General features: G+C 48.2%; 1 protein-coding gene and 1 long non-coding RNA gene across 8 annotated transcripts in view; one reads left to right on the forward strand and one right to left on the reverse strand.

The window, feature by feature from the left end:
* Rnf213 (ring finger protein 213) overlaps positions 1-18,189 on the forward strand; it is a 96,252-nt gene that overhangs the window by 51,194 nt on the left and 26,869 nt on the right. For 5 of the 7 annotated variants that reach the window (XM_029545940.1, XM_029545939.1, XM_029545941.1 and 2 more), the window contains 11 exons: positions 187-3,789; positions 5,737-5,873; positions 6,221-6,316; positions 7,407-7,525; positions 8,996-9,115; positions 9,482-9,594; positions 9,951-10,101; positions 10,316-10,454; positions 13,259-13,450; positions 15,172-15,317; positions 17,053-17,207. In XM_029545940.1, coding sequence (XP_029401800.1) covers positions 187-3,789; positions 5,737-5,873; positions 6,221-6,316; positions 7,407-7,525; positions 8,996-9,115; positions 9,482-9,594; positions 9,951-10,101; positions 10,316-10,454; positions 13,259-13,450; positions 15,172-15,317; positions 17,053-17,207 — 4,971 coding nt within the window. The remainder of the gene's footprint in view (positions 1-186; positions 3,790-5,736; positions 5,874-6,220; positions 6,317-7,406; positions 7,526-8,995; positions 9,116-9,481; positions 9,595-9,950; positions 10,102-10,315; positions 10,455-13,258; positions 13,451-15,171; positions 15,318-17,052; positions 17,208-18,189) is intronic. The other 2 variants (XM_029545943.1, XM_029545945.1) reach the window with 1 other exon arrangement.
* Positions 1-18,189, reverse strand: part of LOC115065357 — a 60,526-nt gene that overhangs the window by 10,429 nt on the left and 31,908 nt on the right. The gene's annotated exons all lie outside the window — the stretch shown is intronic.

Below are 18,189 nucleotides of genomic sequence, written 5' to 3' on the forward strand. Positions count from 1 at the left end.
GTGTTTAAAAATGCATCTTTGTTAGGGATGTGTCTTCTAATTTAGTTCTCTAAACACTTAGTAGGCAAAAGTTTCCAGTCCATGGAGACAAATTAAGTTCAGTGCAGACTGTGTGGAGAGTTAAGACAGAAAGACAGCTGTTAGGGAATTCAGTGATAATCTTTTTATCTGTGATTCCTTTGGCAGACCACACGAGCACCCCTGTTCAAGTTTCTTGATCTCTTCCCTAAAGTCACCTGTCGTCCTCCCAAGGAAGTGATAAACATGGAGCTGACTCCAGAGAGGAGCCGCACAGAACCTGCCATGAACCCAACGGAGTTCTGCAGTGAAGCTTTCCAACGACCTTTCCAGTATTTAAAACGGTTCCATCAAAAGCAGAACCTGGACACATTTCAGTATGAAGAAGACTCTGTGGAAGGCTCTCCTGAGGAGTGCCTGCAGCACTTCCTGATTTACTGTGGCCTGATGAACCCTTCCTGGTCAGAGCTTCGGAACTTTGCTTGGTTTCTGAACTGTCAGCTCAAAGACTGTGAGGCATCTGTCTTTTGCAATTCAGCTTTTACTGGAGACACACTTCGGGGCTTCAAGAACTTTGTGGTGACCTTCATGATCTTGATGGCCAGGGATTTTGCCACCCCGACTCTTCACACTTCAGACCGAAGCCCAGGCAGGCAGGCAGTCACCATTGACGGAGCTGTTGAAGAAGACCTAGCGCCCTTCTCTCTACGAAAGAGGTGGGAGTCAGAGCCCCATCCATATGTTTTCTTCAACGGTGACCACATGACCATGACATTCATAGGTTTTCACTTGGAGACCAATAACGATGGCTATGTTGATGCCATCGATCCCTCAAATGGTAAGGTCATCAAGAAAGATGTCATGACCAGAGAGCTGTATGACGGGCTGAGGCTTCAGAGAGTGCCCTTCAACATCGACTTTGATAACTTGCCCAGATATGAGAAGCTTGAAAGACTCTGCCTGGCACTAGGTATTGAGTGGCCTATTGATCCTGATGAAACATATGAACTTAACACAGACAATATGCTTAAGATCCTGGCCATTGAAATGCGGTTCCGATGTGGGATCCCTGTTATCATCATGGGAGAGACAGGCTGTGGGAAAACCAGGCTCATCAAATTTCTTAGCGACCTCAGGCGTGGAAGTGTGGAGGCAGAAACGATGAAGTTAGTGAAGGTCCATGGAGGGACAACACCATCCATGATCTACTCCAAGGTCAAGGATGCTGAGAGAACGGCCTTCTCCAATAAGGCCCAACACAAGCTGGATACCATCTTGTTCTTTGATGAAGCCAACACAACAGAAGCTGTAAGCTGTATCAAAGAGGTCTTGTGTGATCGAACAGTGGACGGTGAGCACCTACATGAGGAATCTGGCCTGCATATCATTGCTGCCTGCAACCCATATCGGAAGCACTCCCAGGAGATGATCCTCCGCCTGGAGTCAGCAGGTTTGGGATACAGAGTGAGTGCAGAGGAGACTGCAGACAGGCTGGGTTCCATCCCTCTGCGGCAGCTGGTCTATCGTGTTCATGCTCTGCCTCCAAGCCTCATTCCTTTGGTATGGGACTTTGGGCAGCTGAATGACTCTGCGGAAAAGCTCTACATCCAGCAGATTGTACAGAGACTGGTGGACTCCGTCTCTGTGAATCCAAGTGAGACTAGTGTGATTGCAGATGTGCTCTCTGCCTCTCAGATGTTCATGAGGAAGAGGGAGAATGAATGTGGTTTCGTCAGCCTCCGGGACGTGGAGCGCTGTGTCAAAGTTTTCCGGTGGTTTCGTGACCATAGTGATATGCTCTTAAAGGAGCTGGACGACTTTCTCCATGAATCCAGTGACGGCGCACATACTTTTGAGAGAGATCCTGTTCTCTGGTCCCTGGTGATGGCCATTGGGGTATGCTACCATGCCTCTTTAGAAGAGAAAGCATCCTACCGCACAGCCATTGCCAGGTGCTTTCCCAAACCATACAATAACAGCAGGGTCATCCTTGATGAGATCACACATGTACAAGATCTTTTTCTGAAGCGGGCACCCATAAGGACCAACATAGCCAGGAATCTGGCTTTGAAGGAGAATGTCTTCATGATGGTAATCTGCATTGAGCTTAAGATTCCCCTTTTCCTAGTGGGGAAGCCTGGCAGCTCCAAATCCCTTGCCAAGATCATTGTGGCAGATGCCATGCAAGGGCAGGCTGCCTCCTCTGAGCTCTTTCGCTACCTGAAACAGGTCCACCTGGTGTCATTCCAGTGCAGCCCCCACTCCACCCCCCAAGGTATCATCAGCACCTTCAAGCAGTGTGCTCGATTCCAGCAGGGGAAGGACCTGGAGCAGTATGTCTCAGTGGTGGTGCTGGATGAGGTTGGGCTGGCGGAAGACTCACCCAAAATGCCCCTTAAGACTCTGCACCCCCTGCTGGAAGACGGGTGCATTGAAGATGATCCTGCCCCATATAAAAAAGTTGGCTTTGTTGGCATTTCCAACTGGGCTCTAGATCCTGCCAAGATGAACCGAGGTATCTTTGTGTCCCGCGGCAGTCCCAGCGAGAAAGAGCTCCTAGAGAGTGCTGAGGGGATCTGCTCTTCAGACAGACTGGTGCAGGATAGAATCCGTGGGTACTTTGCACCCTTTGCCAAGGCCTATGAAACAGTGTGTCAGAAGCAGGATAAGGAGTTCTTTGGGCTTCGTGACTATTACAGCCTCATCAAGATGGTCTTTGCCAAAGCCAGAGCTTCTAAAAGGGGGCTTTCCCCACAAGACATCGCGCATGCTGTCCTTAGGAACTTCAGTGGTAAAGACAATATCCAGGCCCTGAGCATCTTTACAGCCAGTCTTCCGGAGGCCAGCTACAAGGAAGAAGTCAGTACTGTGGAACTGATCAAGCAGAACATTTGCACTGGCCTGCAGGCATCCAGCAGGGGCCTGGGCGGTGCTGAGTCCCGTTACTTGCTTGTGCTGACCAGGAACTATGTGGCGCTGCAAATCCTACAGCAGATGTTCTTTGAGGGTCAGCAACCAGAGATCATTTTTGGCTCCAGCTTTCCCCAGGACCAGGAATACACCCAGATCTGCAGGAACATTAACCGGGTGAAGATTTGCATGGAGACTGGGAAGATGGTGGTGCTGCTGAACTTGCAGAATCTCTATGAGAGCCTGTATGATGCTCTCAACCAGTACTATGTCTACCTTGGGGGTCAGAAGTACGTGGACCTTGGACTAGGTACCCACAGAGTCAAATGTCGAGTCCACCCTGACTTTCGCCTTGTCGTTGTTGAGGAGAAGGATGTGGTGTACCAGCAGTTCCCTGTGCCCCTCATCAACCGCCTGGAGAAGCACTACCTGGACATGAGCACTGTGCTGCAAGGGTGGCAGAGGAGCATCGTGCAGGAGCTGCAGCAGTGGGCACAGGAGTTTGCAGATGTAAAAGCAGACCAGTTCATTGCCAGACACAAGTACAGTCCTGCAGATGTCTTCATTGGCTACCATTCTGATGCCTGTGCCTCTGTGGTGCTGCAGGCTGTAGAGAGGCAGGGCTGTAGGGATCTGACAGAGGAGCTGTACCGAAAGGTGTCTGAAGAGGCCAAGTCCATCCTACTGGATTGTGCAACACCAGACGCTGTGGTCCGGCTCAGCGGTTCCTCACTAGGCTCGTTCACTGCAAAGCAGCTGGCACAGGAGTATTACTATGCCCAGCAGCACAACTCTTTTGTAGACTTCCTCCAGGCCCACCTGCGCATGACTCATCATGAATGCCGGGCTGTCTTCACAGAGGTGACCGCTTTCCCACAGCCTCACCCTCTGTTCTGTCACCTGAGATCCTAGGCTCCTAGGGTCAGGAACTCAAGCTGTATTTAAGCCAGCATGCAGGGGTGACTCACAGGTGGTATAGCTATGCAGAGAGTGGGCTCCTCAGTGTGCCCAGCTCTGCACCGTTCTCATCATTAGCCAGTGTGTGTGTAGCTTAGAAAGGCAGCATTCTAGCAGGAAGGTCCAGGGACATAGGAAGCCTGTTATGCATGAGATGGGTGGAAAGAAGGGGATATCGGAATTTCTGTACGAGGTACCAATGCAGGGAGGAGGGCAGTGAGCTATGAGTATCTCTGGGAGAATTCACTGGGAGAACTTGAGTGAGGTCCAAAGCTGTGAGTTCTATGCCCTGAGATTGAGATGGTTGGAAAGATCTCCTGGAGGGCCTCAGTGGCTCCACTAAGGAACCTGATTCTTCCTGCCTAGAGAGACACCAGAGGAGAATGTCTAGAAGGGTCTTGGCAATGGGGCAACAGTGAGACAGAAGGTCGTCATGGAAACAGACCAGTTAGAAGGCTTCAGGGTCAGTATAGCCAGAGTAGAAAGGCAGATGACACACATCAAGAAACAACTGGAAGTCTGGTGTGGTGGCACACACCTTTAATCCTAGCACTCAGAAGGCAGAGGTAGGTGGATCTCTTGAGTCCCAGGCCTGGTCTACAGAGTGAATTTCAGGACAGCCAATGCTACACAGAAACCTTGCCTTTAAAAAACCCAAAACAACCCAAAGGAATGTTTAGGGGTGGAGAAATGGCTTAACGGGTAGGAGCACTGGCTAATCTTTCAAAGGACCTGGGTTTAATTCCCAGCACCCACATGGCAGCTCCCAACCATCTGTAACTCTAGTTCCAGGGGATTCAGTGCTTTCTTTTGACCTCTGTAGCCTGCAGGCACAGAGCCTACACATACACACATGCAGGCACAGCGCCCACACATACACACATGCAGGCACAGCGTCCACACATACACACATGCAGGCACAGCGTCCACACATAAACACATGCAGCACAGCACCCCACACACACATGCAGCCACAGCACCCCCCCACCACCCCCACAGACACATACATGCAGGCACAGCACCCTATACACACATGGGGAAGAAATGGTCGGATGCACAGGCTGATTTCTGACTTCATCGAGGGGCAGCAGGCCACAGAGGTGTCTGAGGACGGGGCACTCACTGGTTCCCTCCTAACTGCCTGGGGGCTCTGCTCAGCAACACTGAAAGTTCAGGAATGAGGATCAGGTTTGGGGGTGATAGTATTGGAAATGAGGGAATTGGAAGCTCAGGGGTCCGGGCAATGGGTAACTGGAGTCACAGGGGTCAGCACACCCTCGGGATATTGGAGTCTGTGGTGCTGAATGTGATCCATTGAGAATGAAGTGACAGGCAAGAGAGAACAATGGCCGAACACCATGTCAACCTGTGGGCCTCAGCGCCTGTCACAGGGGTCATGTGTCAGATATTTACATTACGATTTGTAATAGAATCAAAATTATAATTATGACAAAAATAACTTTATGGTTGGAAGTCACCACAGTATGAGGAGCTGTATTAAAGGGTCGCAGCATTAGGAAGTTTGGAAACCACTGGTTTATAAGAAGTGACATTTATGGTGAGTCCTAAAGTATCCAGAGACTACAGAGGGGCCCAAAGCAGGGAGGAAACTAAGCCATCTGTCAGGGCGTGTCTCTTCTCTGATACCTTCTAGCCCCTCAGTCCTTGTCTTTGTCCATACTCTGGGCCTGGGTTTTCTTGCTGCACACTGAGCCATGTGCACCCATGGTGAGCAGGCCAACCTCCTCATGTTTCTCCCCATGGTGAGCAGGCCCAACCTTTCTCCGTTCTGTCCTGAGAAGATGGGCCTTCCCACCGCGCTCTTGTCAACGCTCGTCTCCCTCTTTGCAGATCACCACTTTCTCCAGACTGCTGACTGGAAATGACTGTGATGTCCTAGCATCTGAGCTGAGAGGACTGGCCTCGAAGCCTGTGGTGCTGTCACTACAGCAATATGACACTGAATATTCGTTCCTTAAGGATGTCCGGTGAGGTGCCCTGCTAGCTCCATTCATTAGGGCTCGCCCTTGGCAGGTGCGTTGGCAGAGTTGTAACTAGCAGCACTGCTTAATGAACTGGAAGGCTGTGTCACTCTCACGTGGGTCGTGTCTAGGCATCCCGCTGTGCCCCTGTACCCACTACTCTATTCCTCTCATAAAAGCTTCCCAGCATGGCCCTCAGTCTCCTCAGGCAGCCTTGCTGGCCATTTACAATTCTACCTCTCTGCATGTTTTTTTTCTGTGCGGCCTTGGCCTCACCCATGCTTCAAGGAATTCCTTTATCCATTTTTCAGGAAGGTGAACTCACCCACTAATCTATTCCCTTTCTCCTCCAGCTCCTGCTTAATGAACCCAGCCAAACGTAAAATCCTAGTCATCCAGGCAGACTTTGACGATGGCATCCGTAGTGCGCAACTCGTAGCCTCTGCCAAGTATGTTTTCAGTGCTTGCCCAGAAACAACATGGGGAACAAACACTCATGCACAGCTTCAGAAAAACTCTTCCCTTCGAGCAGCACAATGTCACCAACAACACACTAACAAGAATATTCTCTTCATTTCCCCAGATGACTGTATAAATGAAAGAAAAAGCTAGAGTTCTAGAGGCTAGCAAGACAACTGAATCCAGTCCCAGCCAGCACTCCTGTAGAAGCTGGGTGTGGTGATGCACACACCAGTGCTGGGGAGGCAGAGCCAGATAATCCTTGGGCCCAGTGACTAGCAAGTTTATCTAACCAGAGAGCCCCATGGCCTGCTGAGACTGGCCGAAATCAAGAAGGGCCACTCCTAAGGAATGATAGCTGAGGTTTATCTCTGAGTTCAACACTCATGCACACATATTCATGCACGCGCGCACGCGTGCGCACGCACACACACACGCGCACACACACACACGCACAACACATACAAACACATACAGGCAGGTAGGGGAAAGAACAAAATTGTTAAACACAAGAAGTGTCAATAGTAGAACATTACTAGGATTGTCAGCAATAACCTTGACACATGCTTGTAGTCCCTTTTTGTTCAGTTTTCAATTGTATGATATAAATTTATTGTAAGTTCAAGGGCAATAACTAGACTATGTGTGTGTGTGTGTGTGTGTGTGTGTGTGTGTGTGTAGTATGAGTGTAAGTGTGTGTATATATGTGGTGTGTATATAATGTGTATATAGTTTTTATGTGTGTGGCTAGTATTGAACCTCACATGTTAATAAACCAATTTCCCACCACTGTGCTACAATGATAGCCCTCTTTAGGGGTCCATAGGAAGGTCAGAAGCCCAAGTCACAGCAGGGCAAAGCCCAGAAAGCACGGGGTTATATTCAAGAAGAAATTCTAATCCTGAGCAGAGGATTCTGGGAAGGGTGGGATGTGAGCCCACTTCATCCTAAGGGTGTGAACTGCATTCATGCTCCTAAGAGTGGGAGACTGAGCTGGCCCCTGCCAGCTCATAGGGCACATGCCAGCCAGCTCCCAACAGGGGTTTGTTTGCACGGTATTGATTTGTGTTTGCTAAACAGGTATACTGCCATCAATGAAGTCAACAAAACACATGGAACAAAAGACTTCGTCTTTGTTTATTTTGTCACGAAACTGTCGAGAATGGGAAGCGGTACATCATACGTGGGGTTCCATGGAGGTAGGACCACAGCACTGAAGAATGTGTTTTGTTTTGTTTTGTTTTAAGTAGTATTTGAGGTATTTCTTATGTGAATTCGTGTCTGAAATTAGAATTTGAATTCCAACAATACTTTTGAGGGGCAATTTGATTTCTTACCCAGTCACAGCTAGCTGTGTATGGTGGTTGCACATACTTGTAATCCCAGATTTCTAGAGGCTAAGGCAGGAGGGCTGCAGGTACAGAGCCAGCCTGGATTACACAAAACAATTTCTATCTAAAGCAAAAAAGCAAACAAGCAAGCTTTGGGCATACCACAGTTGCTTCTGCAGTCCCTTATCTACCTTAGGTGAGCCCTGCCTCTGATTCCTGCCTTCTATGACATGGGGATTCCGTTTCAGTTTCCCACCCCACCAGCACCAACAAACCAGCATTACCTTCATTCCCCTTTGGTTTTGTGCACAGATTTTTTGTGGGAGAAATGTTATCTTTATATCACTACCCAGCTCTCCCCTGCTATGAGACAGGTGTGTTCCACAAGTCAGAAATACCAGTGCCTCCTGCGCCTTTACTAGTTATAGTGTGGCGGCCACAGTGAGATGTGAGTGGGGAGCCACCCTAACCCTTTCTAAGAGATTACTGTGTCTCAGACAGTACTTAGGTGGATTTCGCTGACGTGCCTTATGCTTTCTCACATCCGAATGCCTAGACTTTGGGGGGCTGACCACTCTGTCAGCAGTGGTGCTAGGGGGCTGGAGAGTTCGCTCAGAGAGGAAGAGCTCTGGCTAGAGGACCTGGGTTGGACTCTTACACCCATGTGTTATAGACGGTACTGATCCAACACAATACCGTCTATATCTGCAGTTCTAGGGGGTCTGATGTCTTCTTTTGACCTACAAGGACACAGGAACACATGTGATGAACATATATACATGTAGTCAAATACTCAAGTACATAAAAATTAATCATTAAAAAAAAAATTCTGGGCCAGGCAGTGGTGGTGCATGCCTTTAATCCCAGCACTTGGGAGGCAGAGGCAGGTGGATTTCTGAGTTCGAGGNAGCCTGGTCTACAGAGTGAGTTCCAGGACAGCCAGGGCTACACAGAGAAACCCTGTCTCGAAAAAACAAAAACATAAAAATAAATAAATAAATAAATAAATAAATAAATAAATAAATAAATAAATAAATTTCTGGGCCAGCCCCTTAGGTGACTAAGCCGGTAAAGGTGCTTGCTTTGCTTTGGAACCTGACCATCTGAGTTTGATTCTCCAGGCTCTCTACACGATGGAAGGGGAGAACCAGTGACCACAGGTTACCTTCCGAGTCCACACAGGAGCACACATACAAGTACATACACTTACATATACAAAGTAATAATGAATAGAAAGAAATTAACATAAAAACCCAGGTTGATATTATGGTTTGTTTATAAATGACTAGATGAAAACAGCTAAGTTGTAGAAGATTCCAGTGACTTTGTTCTTCACAGGGCTATGGCGGTCTGTACATATTGATGATCTTCGCAGATCAGCAATTATGGCTTCAGATGTCACCAAACTGCAGAATGTCACCATCAGCCAGCTGTTCAAGCCAGAGGACAAACCTGAGCGTGAGTCACAAGACAGTCATCTGGGGTCATGGTGTGGGAAATGCCAGGTCTGGTGCTGGATGCACGGCCACTCTGCTGTTCCAGCCCCGACCCTCAGCAGAGTTCATGGCAGTGCTGGAGCCAAGAGGAAGGCCACCTGAGATGCCACAGCTTGCCAGGCTACAGTATGATTCCTTTGCCAGCTTTTAGAGCCCAGGCTCGGAGGTGCCTGAGCCTGGAGCTGGAGTTGATCTACAAGACACATGTTCAGTAGAGCCATCTCTACAGCTAGGGACAAGAAGCCTGGCGAGTCCCACTCTGGGTACAAACCCAGACAGTTTGATCCTGCATGCTGACCTGAACATGTCTGCCTTGCCTTTTGTCTAGCAGCGGAGGAGATGGAGATAGAGACAAGCCAGTCAGAGGAAGCAGCAGAGGAACAAATGGAAGTGGACAATTCAGAGGAGATGAAAAAGGCTTCTGACCCAGGAGGCTGTGATGTGAGTGTGGCTTTTGCCATGAGCTAAGGGAGACGCTTGAGCTGCATTTTTGACCTCTTGCCTGGGAGTTAAGTATTTATGCTTGGGGGGAAGAGACAGTGGGGTTAATCTGAGCCCTTTTCCCCTTCCACATTGGATGTATAAGGGAATCATCCCCTCTAAGTTACGCTGCATCCTTGCTTCTCTTGCTGAAGCCATCAGGAGGTATGGCCGGTAGGTTTTACTGTAACTTTTGCCAACTTTAACCACCACCTGGGGCCACATGATTGCTCACACTGAACCGCCATCTTGTGTGGGTGGCCCAGCCTTTGTCCAGACTGGAATCGGCACAGTAGAAGTCTTATTTTCTTCCTCAGTGTTCACAGTTCCTAGACACCACCAGACTGGTGCAGAGCTGTGTGCAGAGTGCTGTGGGGATGCTCAGGGACCAGAATGAGAGCTGTGCACGCAACATGAGAAGAGTCACCATTCTTCTTGACCTCTTAAATGAAGATAACACACGCAATGGTAAGCACTGTGCTCCAAGTGCTAAGTCATCTACCTAATGTGGACAGGGTGCCCTTCCAGGCTTCTTGGGCTTGACAGAAGCAGCAGTTGGAATCCATGGTAATCTGTCAGGTTCTTTTATAGAATTTGCCTGGCCAAAGGGTAAGCGGTTTCCTCTTGGGTAAGTTGTGTCAAGAACTATGATGAGCTGACAAAACAGGCCCTGTCTTCACAGCTTCTTTTTTGCGGGAATCTAAGATGCGTCTCCATGTTCTTCTAAACAAGCAAGAAGAGAACCAGGTCCGAAGTTTAAAAGAGTGGGTCACCAGGGAGGCTGCCAACCAGGACGCCCTGCAGGAGGCAGGCACCTTCAGGTACAAGGGGAAAAGGAGCAAGAAGTATGGAGGCCTTTGCACGATGACATTGGTGTACTCCTCCTGGTGTGACTCTTAGTGACATCCTCCTGCTTGTGTGATTCTTGGAGATGTACTCCTGGTGGTATTAGTTACTGTTAGTGATGTGCTCCTGCTAGTGGGACTCCTGCTGGTGGGACTCTTAGTGATGTATTCCTGCTGGTGGGACTCTGAGTGATGTGCTCCTGCTGGTGTGAATCTTCTATCAAGGATGAGTGCCCAGGTGTTTCTTCCTGTAGCCCTGAACAAATCTGAGATGGAACTTGCCCTCTTGAGGGCCTTAAGTGAACCTGGATCATGGCTATGTGGGACATTGCTGGTCTTTTATTTTATTTAAACTTTTTCTGTAATAAATATATTCAGAGAAACCCCAAGCTTCATCTAGGTGTTTGTCAATATCATAAGACATAGAAAGTGATGCTCTCAGAGGCTGAGACCCTGAACTTACAGTGACACCTATTGCTTGAGGTAATTAATACCAGGAGAGTACTTTATTGTCTATGGGTCTTTTTCCACAAAACTGACTTTTTCCTCTGGTCTTGTGAGGAGCTTTGAAGAGCCTGTGTTGGAGAGCTGAGGTACCACAGGTCTCTGGAGGACCTTAGCCCCTCCCCCCCCCACGCCGCCCTCCAAAGTTGTCTTCATTTCCATACTATCAACATGAATCCCATTGGAGAGGCAGATCTGTATTGGCCTTTGACTCTGTTGATTGGGGATGACTGATATTGTGGCACCGGAAGCTGGTGCTGGCTCCTCTCTGGGGCTTTTCTGTTTCAATTATCTCGTTATCCTCTTTCTTGCTTCTTTCCATTTTTTGAAGGGCTCTGTAAGACCTGCTGTCAAATCCAGTTGTATTTCTGCTTCCTGTGGCTGTTCCTCATCTTGCAAATATGTTTAAAATCCATAAACCCATCTCCTTTTTCTTCACCCCTTTGATCTGGACTTTGGTCTTTGGGATTCGGAGTCAAGGTGGCAGCCTGGCTTCTCAATGCAGTGTTATCTTTGTAGCTTTGCCAGTGGCTGCCTCTCACTCTGGTCACTAGAGTGTCCAGGAACAGCTTACGACTGCCCAGCTTAACATATTTATATGTTTTCTCGATGGCAGCCCTTGAAGCCCATTTGTCTGTCTTGTGCTGATTGGCTTGAACTCACCACCATCCTGAGTTTTGAGTCTGCAGTCTGTTGGCAGTGAGGTTTTCCTAGCCTCGGCTTAGCTGTCCCCAGCTTGTTTCCGGCCTTCCCCTCACACCTTTGTCCTTGTTTCTTCTTGTCTGTCACTCTTGGTTATGCTTAAGGAAAGAAATGGTTTTGTCCACTGAGGCGTGTTTTCTTCCCCAGTAGATACATCTCTTCAATTCAAATTCTCTAGATTAGATACTAACACTAGATACCAATCTCCAAGGTTACTTAATAGTTCTTTTATTTTATTATAGTTTTATAATCAATTATAGGCTTAGTTATTCTGTATGTGTATCCCCTTGGCATGGGGCTAGAGGGTGAACTTAGGCCCTGGTCTTGGTAAGGTGCTGTTCTGCCACTGCCTCCCATCCCAGCTCCAAGCACATCAGCAGCCCATGTTGGGTCATTCTTCACACAGTGACCGTGGCAATCTCAAGCACGCGTGCAGAGCACAGATGCCTCAGGAAGTGCTTCCTGACTGACCTGACTGGAGGAAGCTGGCTTTGGGGCTTTGTTTTGTTGCTAGCTGCAGAAAGTCTCTTTCTCAGTGAATATGGGTATTGTTTTCATTAATTGTAGAAATGGATGACTGGTTTTAGAACCAGCTACATATAAAGATAAGCTGTTGCCTTTGGCTTGCTGACGCTTGTTTCATCACAGCTGTGAGACTAGGTCACCCCCAGCTTTGCCTCTAATCTTCTGTGATCCTGTTTGCAACCCTCTTTCCCCACCACCCCTTCTTCTGTTTTTAATAAAAAAGCTTCTGGAGAGATGGTTCAGCGGTTAAGAGCACTGACTGTTCTTCCAGAGGTCCTGAGTTCAAATCCCAGCAACCACATGGTGACTCACAACCATCTGTAATGGGATCTGACTGTGACAGTGTATTCGTATTTTTAAAAAAAGAAAGAAAGGGGCTGGTGAGATGGCTCAGTGGGTAAGAGCACCTGACTGCTCTTCTGAAGGTCCAGAGTTCAAATCCCAGCAACCACATGGTGACTCACAACCATCTGTAATGGGATCTGACTGTGACAGTGTATTCGTATTTTTAAAAAAAGAAAGAAAGGGGCTGGTGAGATGGCTCAGTGGGTAAGAGCACCTGACTGCTCTTCTGAAGGTCCAGAGTTCAAATCCCAGCAACCACATGGTGGCTCACAACCATCCGTAACAAGATCTGACACCCTCTTCTGGAGCGTCTGAAGACAGCTACAGTGTACTTACATATAATAAATAAATAAATCTTTAAAAAAAAAAAGAAAGAAAGAAAGAAAGAAAAAGAAAAAAGCTTAACTTTATGTTCATGAGTGTTTTTCATGTGTGTGCACCTGTGCACTACCTGCAGACCCCGTAGAACTAGTGTTACAGGTAGTTGTGAGCTGCCCCGTGTGACGACTCAAGCCAGGCTCTCTGGAAGAGTAGCTCATGCTGTTAACCACTGAGCCATCTCTCCAGTTGCTTTCCCATTCTTGAAAATGTTGGAAAGCTCTTGCTCTGGCTTTCATGTGGGGACCTCAGGAAGGGAATGTGGAGGCAGCCATGCATGTCATTGTTACCCTAACCACAGGGGGTTCCCTCTGTCCCTGTTGCAGGCATACCCTTTGGAAGCGGGTCCAAGATGTGGTCACCCCCATCCTGGCGAGCATGATATCTCACATTGATAGAGATGGCAACCTGGAGCTACTGGTCCAGCCAGATTCACCAGCCTGGGCTAAAGATCTTTGGATGTTTATTTACAGTGATGTTAAGTTCCTGAACATCTCTCTTGTGTTGAATAACACAAGGTAAGTGACTCCCTTTCTTATAAGTGAAGGTCACTGATGGGTGCTTAACAAAGCAGCTCCTTATTCTCTCCCCAGAGAGGCAGGCACTGTCCATAGGGGCCAGGTGCAGCTGGGGGTCATAGCCGTAGACAATGCTCATCACACCCCTGAGAGGTCTTTGGTCACTTTCTACTGTCCCATTTGCCTACTTTGAGAGCATATGTGATGGCTCAGGACACTAGGTCTATTGTGCCAAGATGCTGAGCTTGGCAGAACCTGTGCCTGCCTTCCCTGTGTTAGTCTCCATCCAGGGCCTGACCTTGTGGGGCTCCAGGATACAGACTACTAAGTAGTACATAAAAGAAGAACACAGGATACAGAAAAGTGTATGGTTGCAACATGTGTGGGTACCCATACAGCCTAGAAGAGGGTGTCAGTTCCCCTAGAACTAGAGTTACAAGCAGTTGTGAGAGACCCAATGTGGGTACCAGGAACAGAACTCTAGTCCTCTAGAAGAGCAGCAAGCACTGGAAACTGCCAGACCACCTCTCCAGCTCTTGGCTAAATGGAGATGGAAGCTTAGTTAAGTATAATATAATATAATATGATATAATATGAGTGCAGCTGATGTTCACACAAGGCTTTAAGCTATGGTCAGACTCCTGAGCATCAGACAGTCAGAGAAGGGGACGGGCAGAACGGGCACAGAAGGCCTGGCGCCTTACTTGTCTCCTGCTTCCACGTTTTCTTTTGTCTGTAGATAGGGGTTTCCCTTGAGTTCCTTTATAGCCAAATCCCTCACCTAGAAACACCCGCGCTACCCACATGACCTACAATACCATGCATTTAATTTTTTTCTTTTTTCCTTTTTTTTTTTTTTAAGATTTATTTATTTATTAAATGTGGGTGCACTGTAGCTATCTTCAGACACACCAGAAGAGGGCATCAGATCCCATTACAGATGGTTGTGAGCCACCATGTGGTTGCTGGGAATTGAACTCAGGACCTCTGGAAGAGCAGTCACTGCTCTTAACCACTGAGCCATCTCTCTAGCCCTGTGTTTAATTTTTTAAATTTTATTTTAAAAATTTATTAACTTTATGTGCTTATGCACATAAGTGCACATGTATGAGGAGGCCAAGGGCAACAGTCGCTCTCTCCCTTCATCATTCTACACCTTTCCTTAAAGGTGTATGTGTGTGTTTACATAGTTGTTCACAGAGGCAAGAACAACCCTTGGAGCTGGAGCTACATGTGGTATGAGTGCTAGGAACTGAGCTCAGGCTTTCTGAGGGAGGAGAATGTGCTCTGAACCTCTGAGCCATCTCTTCCACTCCCCACCTTGTTTTCTGAGAGTGATTCTCTCATCTGAAGCTTACCTATTGACTGGACAGCCAAGACCAGGGATTATTCCTCCTCTCTGCCTTCGCAGCACTGGGATTTCAAGTGTGTGCAACTGCACCTACTTTTTCAAAAGTGGGTGCTAGGAATCCAAACTCAGGTGGGTCCTCGTGCTTGTACAGCATGATTTGACAACCATGCCTCCCCTGCTACCTCAGTGTGTCTATCCTTGTTCCCTTGCTGTACTGAAATGCTGCCTAGTATATTACCCCACATAGGCAAGTACAGGGCTATCCTCCAGCACAGCCTCTCTCTCGGGACTGAGATGTGCTGTCAGCTCTGCGCAGCAGCCACAGTCCAGCTCCATCTCACCAGCCGTACTCTCCTTTGCCTTGCTGCAGGTCCAACAGTGAGATGTCCTTCATCCTGGTGCAGAGCCACATGAACCTGCTCAAGGATGCCTGCAATGCTGTCCCTTTCAGCTGGAGGATCAGGGACTACCTGGAGGAGCTCTGGGTGCAGGCTCAGTATATCACAGACACTGAGGGTGAGGGTACCCCATGGCTACCTCAAGGCACTGCAGATGAGTTAACCCCTTCAAGGCAGGACAGTTTTGGAGGTTTAAGTTTTAACCCTCTAGATGTGGAGTAGTCTCCAGTATATCATTCTTCCATTTTCAAATTTCTGTGAAAGGGCTAACAACATGGCCCAGTGAGTCACGGGACCTGCTGTTAATCCTGCTAACCTGAGTTCAATCCTCAGGACCTACATAGTAGGAGAGAACTGATTGCCCAAGTCATCCTGTCATGTGCTGTGGTACATGAGTGCATGTGTAAAGTGTTTTGGTGGGGGGGGGGGTGCGGTGTTCATGCATGTGTGTGTGTGTGTGTGTGTGTGTGTGTATGTGTGTTTTACAAACAATAACCAATTTTCTTAACCAGTCTCCAGCCCAGCCCCTTCAAGGTTTCTCCCAACTGTTCCTCCCTCGGTTCCCCAACAGTCTGCTTAACACTCCCTTCTCCCAGTTCTCCCAGTACCAGCAACTCCAAACTACAACTGTCGCAGCTTATCTGCTCAGCTCAGCCTCTCCTGGCTCATCTGTCACCTAACAATGTCTTCCATACCAACTGCCTTCCCCTCTCACTCTGCGAGCCCCTCATCCCTTTTTCTCTGCCTCAGCTGGCTTTTAAAAACCCGTCCTGTTCCCGGAAATCCAAGAGGCAACCAACACTGATGGTCTTAGGGACAAACAGTTCTAATAGCTAAGAATTCTTAAAGGGCCAGTTGACTAGCAACTGGGGATGCTTTAAAGGGCCAGATACACAAAATAAATCACACTACATGCATATGTATGCACAAATACATATAACCATAAATTAAAGTTTTGTTGAAGGAGTAAGTCTCAATCAAGGGTTATAAGTCTCTAGCTGACAAGATTAGGATAGTCTTTATAGTGACCTTTAGTCACTGTTTGGAGGCATGACAAAATGGGTCATGTTACATCAGAGAAAGAGTTTGGTTCTAGACGTCTCCATTGTGAACTTCGTAAGGAAGTGCTGGCAACCAGAGCAAAGCATCCTTTCCTCATGGAGCCACAAGGTCCTCCTCGTCACAAAGTACCCTGCTCTCACATGTCAAAGATTTGGCCATTGTTTGTCTAGAAAAAAATGGCAGCCAAACATCTTGCGAAAAGTTATTTTCTGCAACAAGTACCTCTCAGCGCTCATCAGAGGCTGGTGCAGCCACTCCACACTGACCTTGGTTTCCAGGTCTGCATCTGCTGTCTCTCCTGAGGGAGCACCTTCCTGTCCTGTGCCTATGGTCCATCTGCCCATGCTTGTCTAGGGCAGCCTGTGAGCAGAGCTGTGGGAAGGCGGGGCTCTAGTTGCTGTGGCCTCTGCTCAAGGAGCAGCAGCCTTCCTCCCCGACTGGAATGCTGGCCGTGCGGCACAGGTGCTGCTCGGCACAGGTGCGGCTTGGCACAGGTGCGGCTTGGCACAGGTGCGGCTCGGCACAGGTGCTGCTCGGCACAGGTGCGGCTCTCAGGTGTTTTTTTCCCCTCAGGGCTAGCTTGGCTGTCTGCGACCTAACTTGATTCTGGTCTGCTTCTTTGTTTTCCCTACCACCTGGACAGTGGCGAGCACCACATTGTCCCTGGGCTCCAGTTCAGCAGAGTCGCCACCTCCAGCCTGGATAATGGCTCCTTTTGGGGGCAGTAACTTCTTTACACTCGGTTTCAGTTTCTTCTTGCTCATCATGCCTCTTTGTCTTCCCCTCTGTAGGATTTTCGAAGAAGTTCGTGGAAATCTTCCAGAAAACTCCCTTGGGCATGTTTCTCGCTCAGTTCCCTGTGGCACAGCAGCAGGAACTCCTGCAGAGCTACCTGAAGGACTTCCTGCTCTTGACCATGAAAGTGTCTTCACGGGAGGAATTAATGGTAGGTATGGAATCCGTGTTTAGAGAGGAGCTTATATAGCATCCTCAGATCAGACACAGAGCTGCATGGAACACTCAGGGCCAGGCCCTCAGCCTCCACTCTGCCTTCTTGAATCAAAACTTGTGTCATTTGGAGCTTTAAGCCCATAGCTGCTAGCATAGTGGCATACATATATAATCTCAGCACTGGGGAGGAGAAGGAAGAGGAACAGACAGACGATCAAGGCCACCGTGAGTTCAGGACCAGCCTGGGCTACATGATATTAATAATGAAATTCACTGGAACAGTGGATGTATTGAACTCCCTGAAACATTCCCACTTTGCTACATAGGTACAAATTTGAGTGCATACTACAACTAAGGTGGTCAAAAGTGAATGCAGTTTACCTAGGAATCATTAAGAATTTAGCCTTGTTTGATTCGTGAAACTTATAAGCCAGCTGGGGATAGAAACAATCTTAGATGCCTAGATATGGCATCCTTTGTCAATCCTGCCACTAAGGTGGTACGTACAATGTAAACAGCTCTCAGTGCCATCCTTACATTTACCTAACAAAGCTGATCTGAGTGTGGGCGTGGCTGTGTGAGACACTGGGGATTGAATTTAGCCCTTGCCTTGGAAAAGCTCCAGGACCAGAGAGGTGACCCTGAGGGTTGAGTGCTCACTGTTCCTCCACTGGATCTAAGTTTGGTTCCCAACACTCACATCACGGAGCTCACGGATGCCTGTATCTCTACCTTCAGGGGGATCCAAAACCTTCCTCTGGCCTTGCCTCTTTGGGTACCCGTATATATGCATGTGCGCACACACACATAAATAAAAATAACAAATCTTAAAGTATTAAAGAAAAAAACTGACTTTAAAAAGAGGGAAGAGTCAAGCCGTGCGTGGTGGCACACACCTTTAATCCCAGCACTTGGGAGGCAGAGGCAGGCGGATTTCTGAGTTCGAGGCCAGCCTGGTCTACAGAGTGAGTTCCAGG

This window comes from Mus pahari, chromosome 14 (assembly GCF_900095145.1).
Source record: "Mus pahari chromosome 14, PAHARI_EIJ_v1.1, whole genome shotgun sequence".
NCBI lineage: Eukaryota > Metazoa > Chordata > Mammalia > Rodentia > Muridae > Mus > Mus pahari.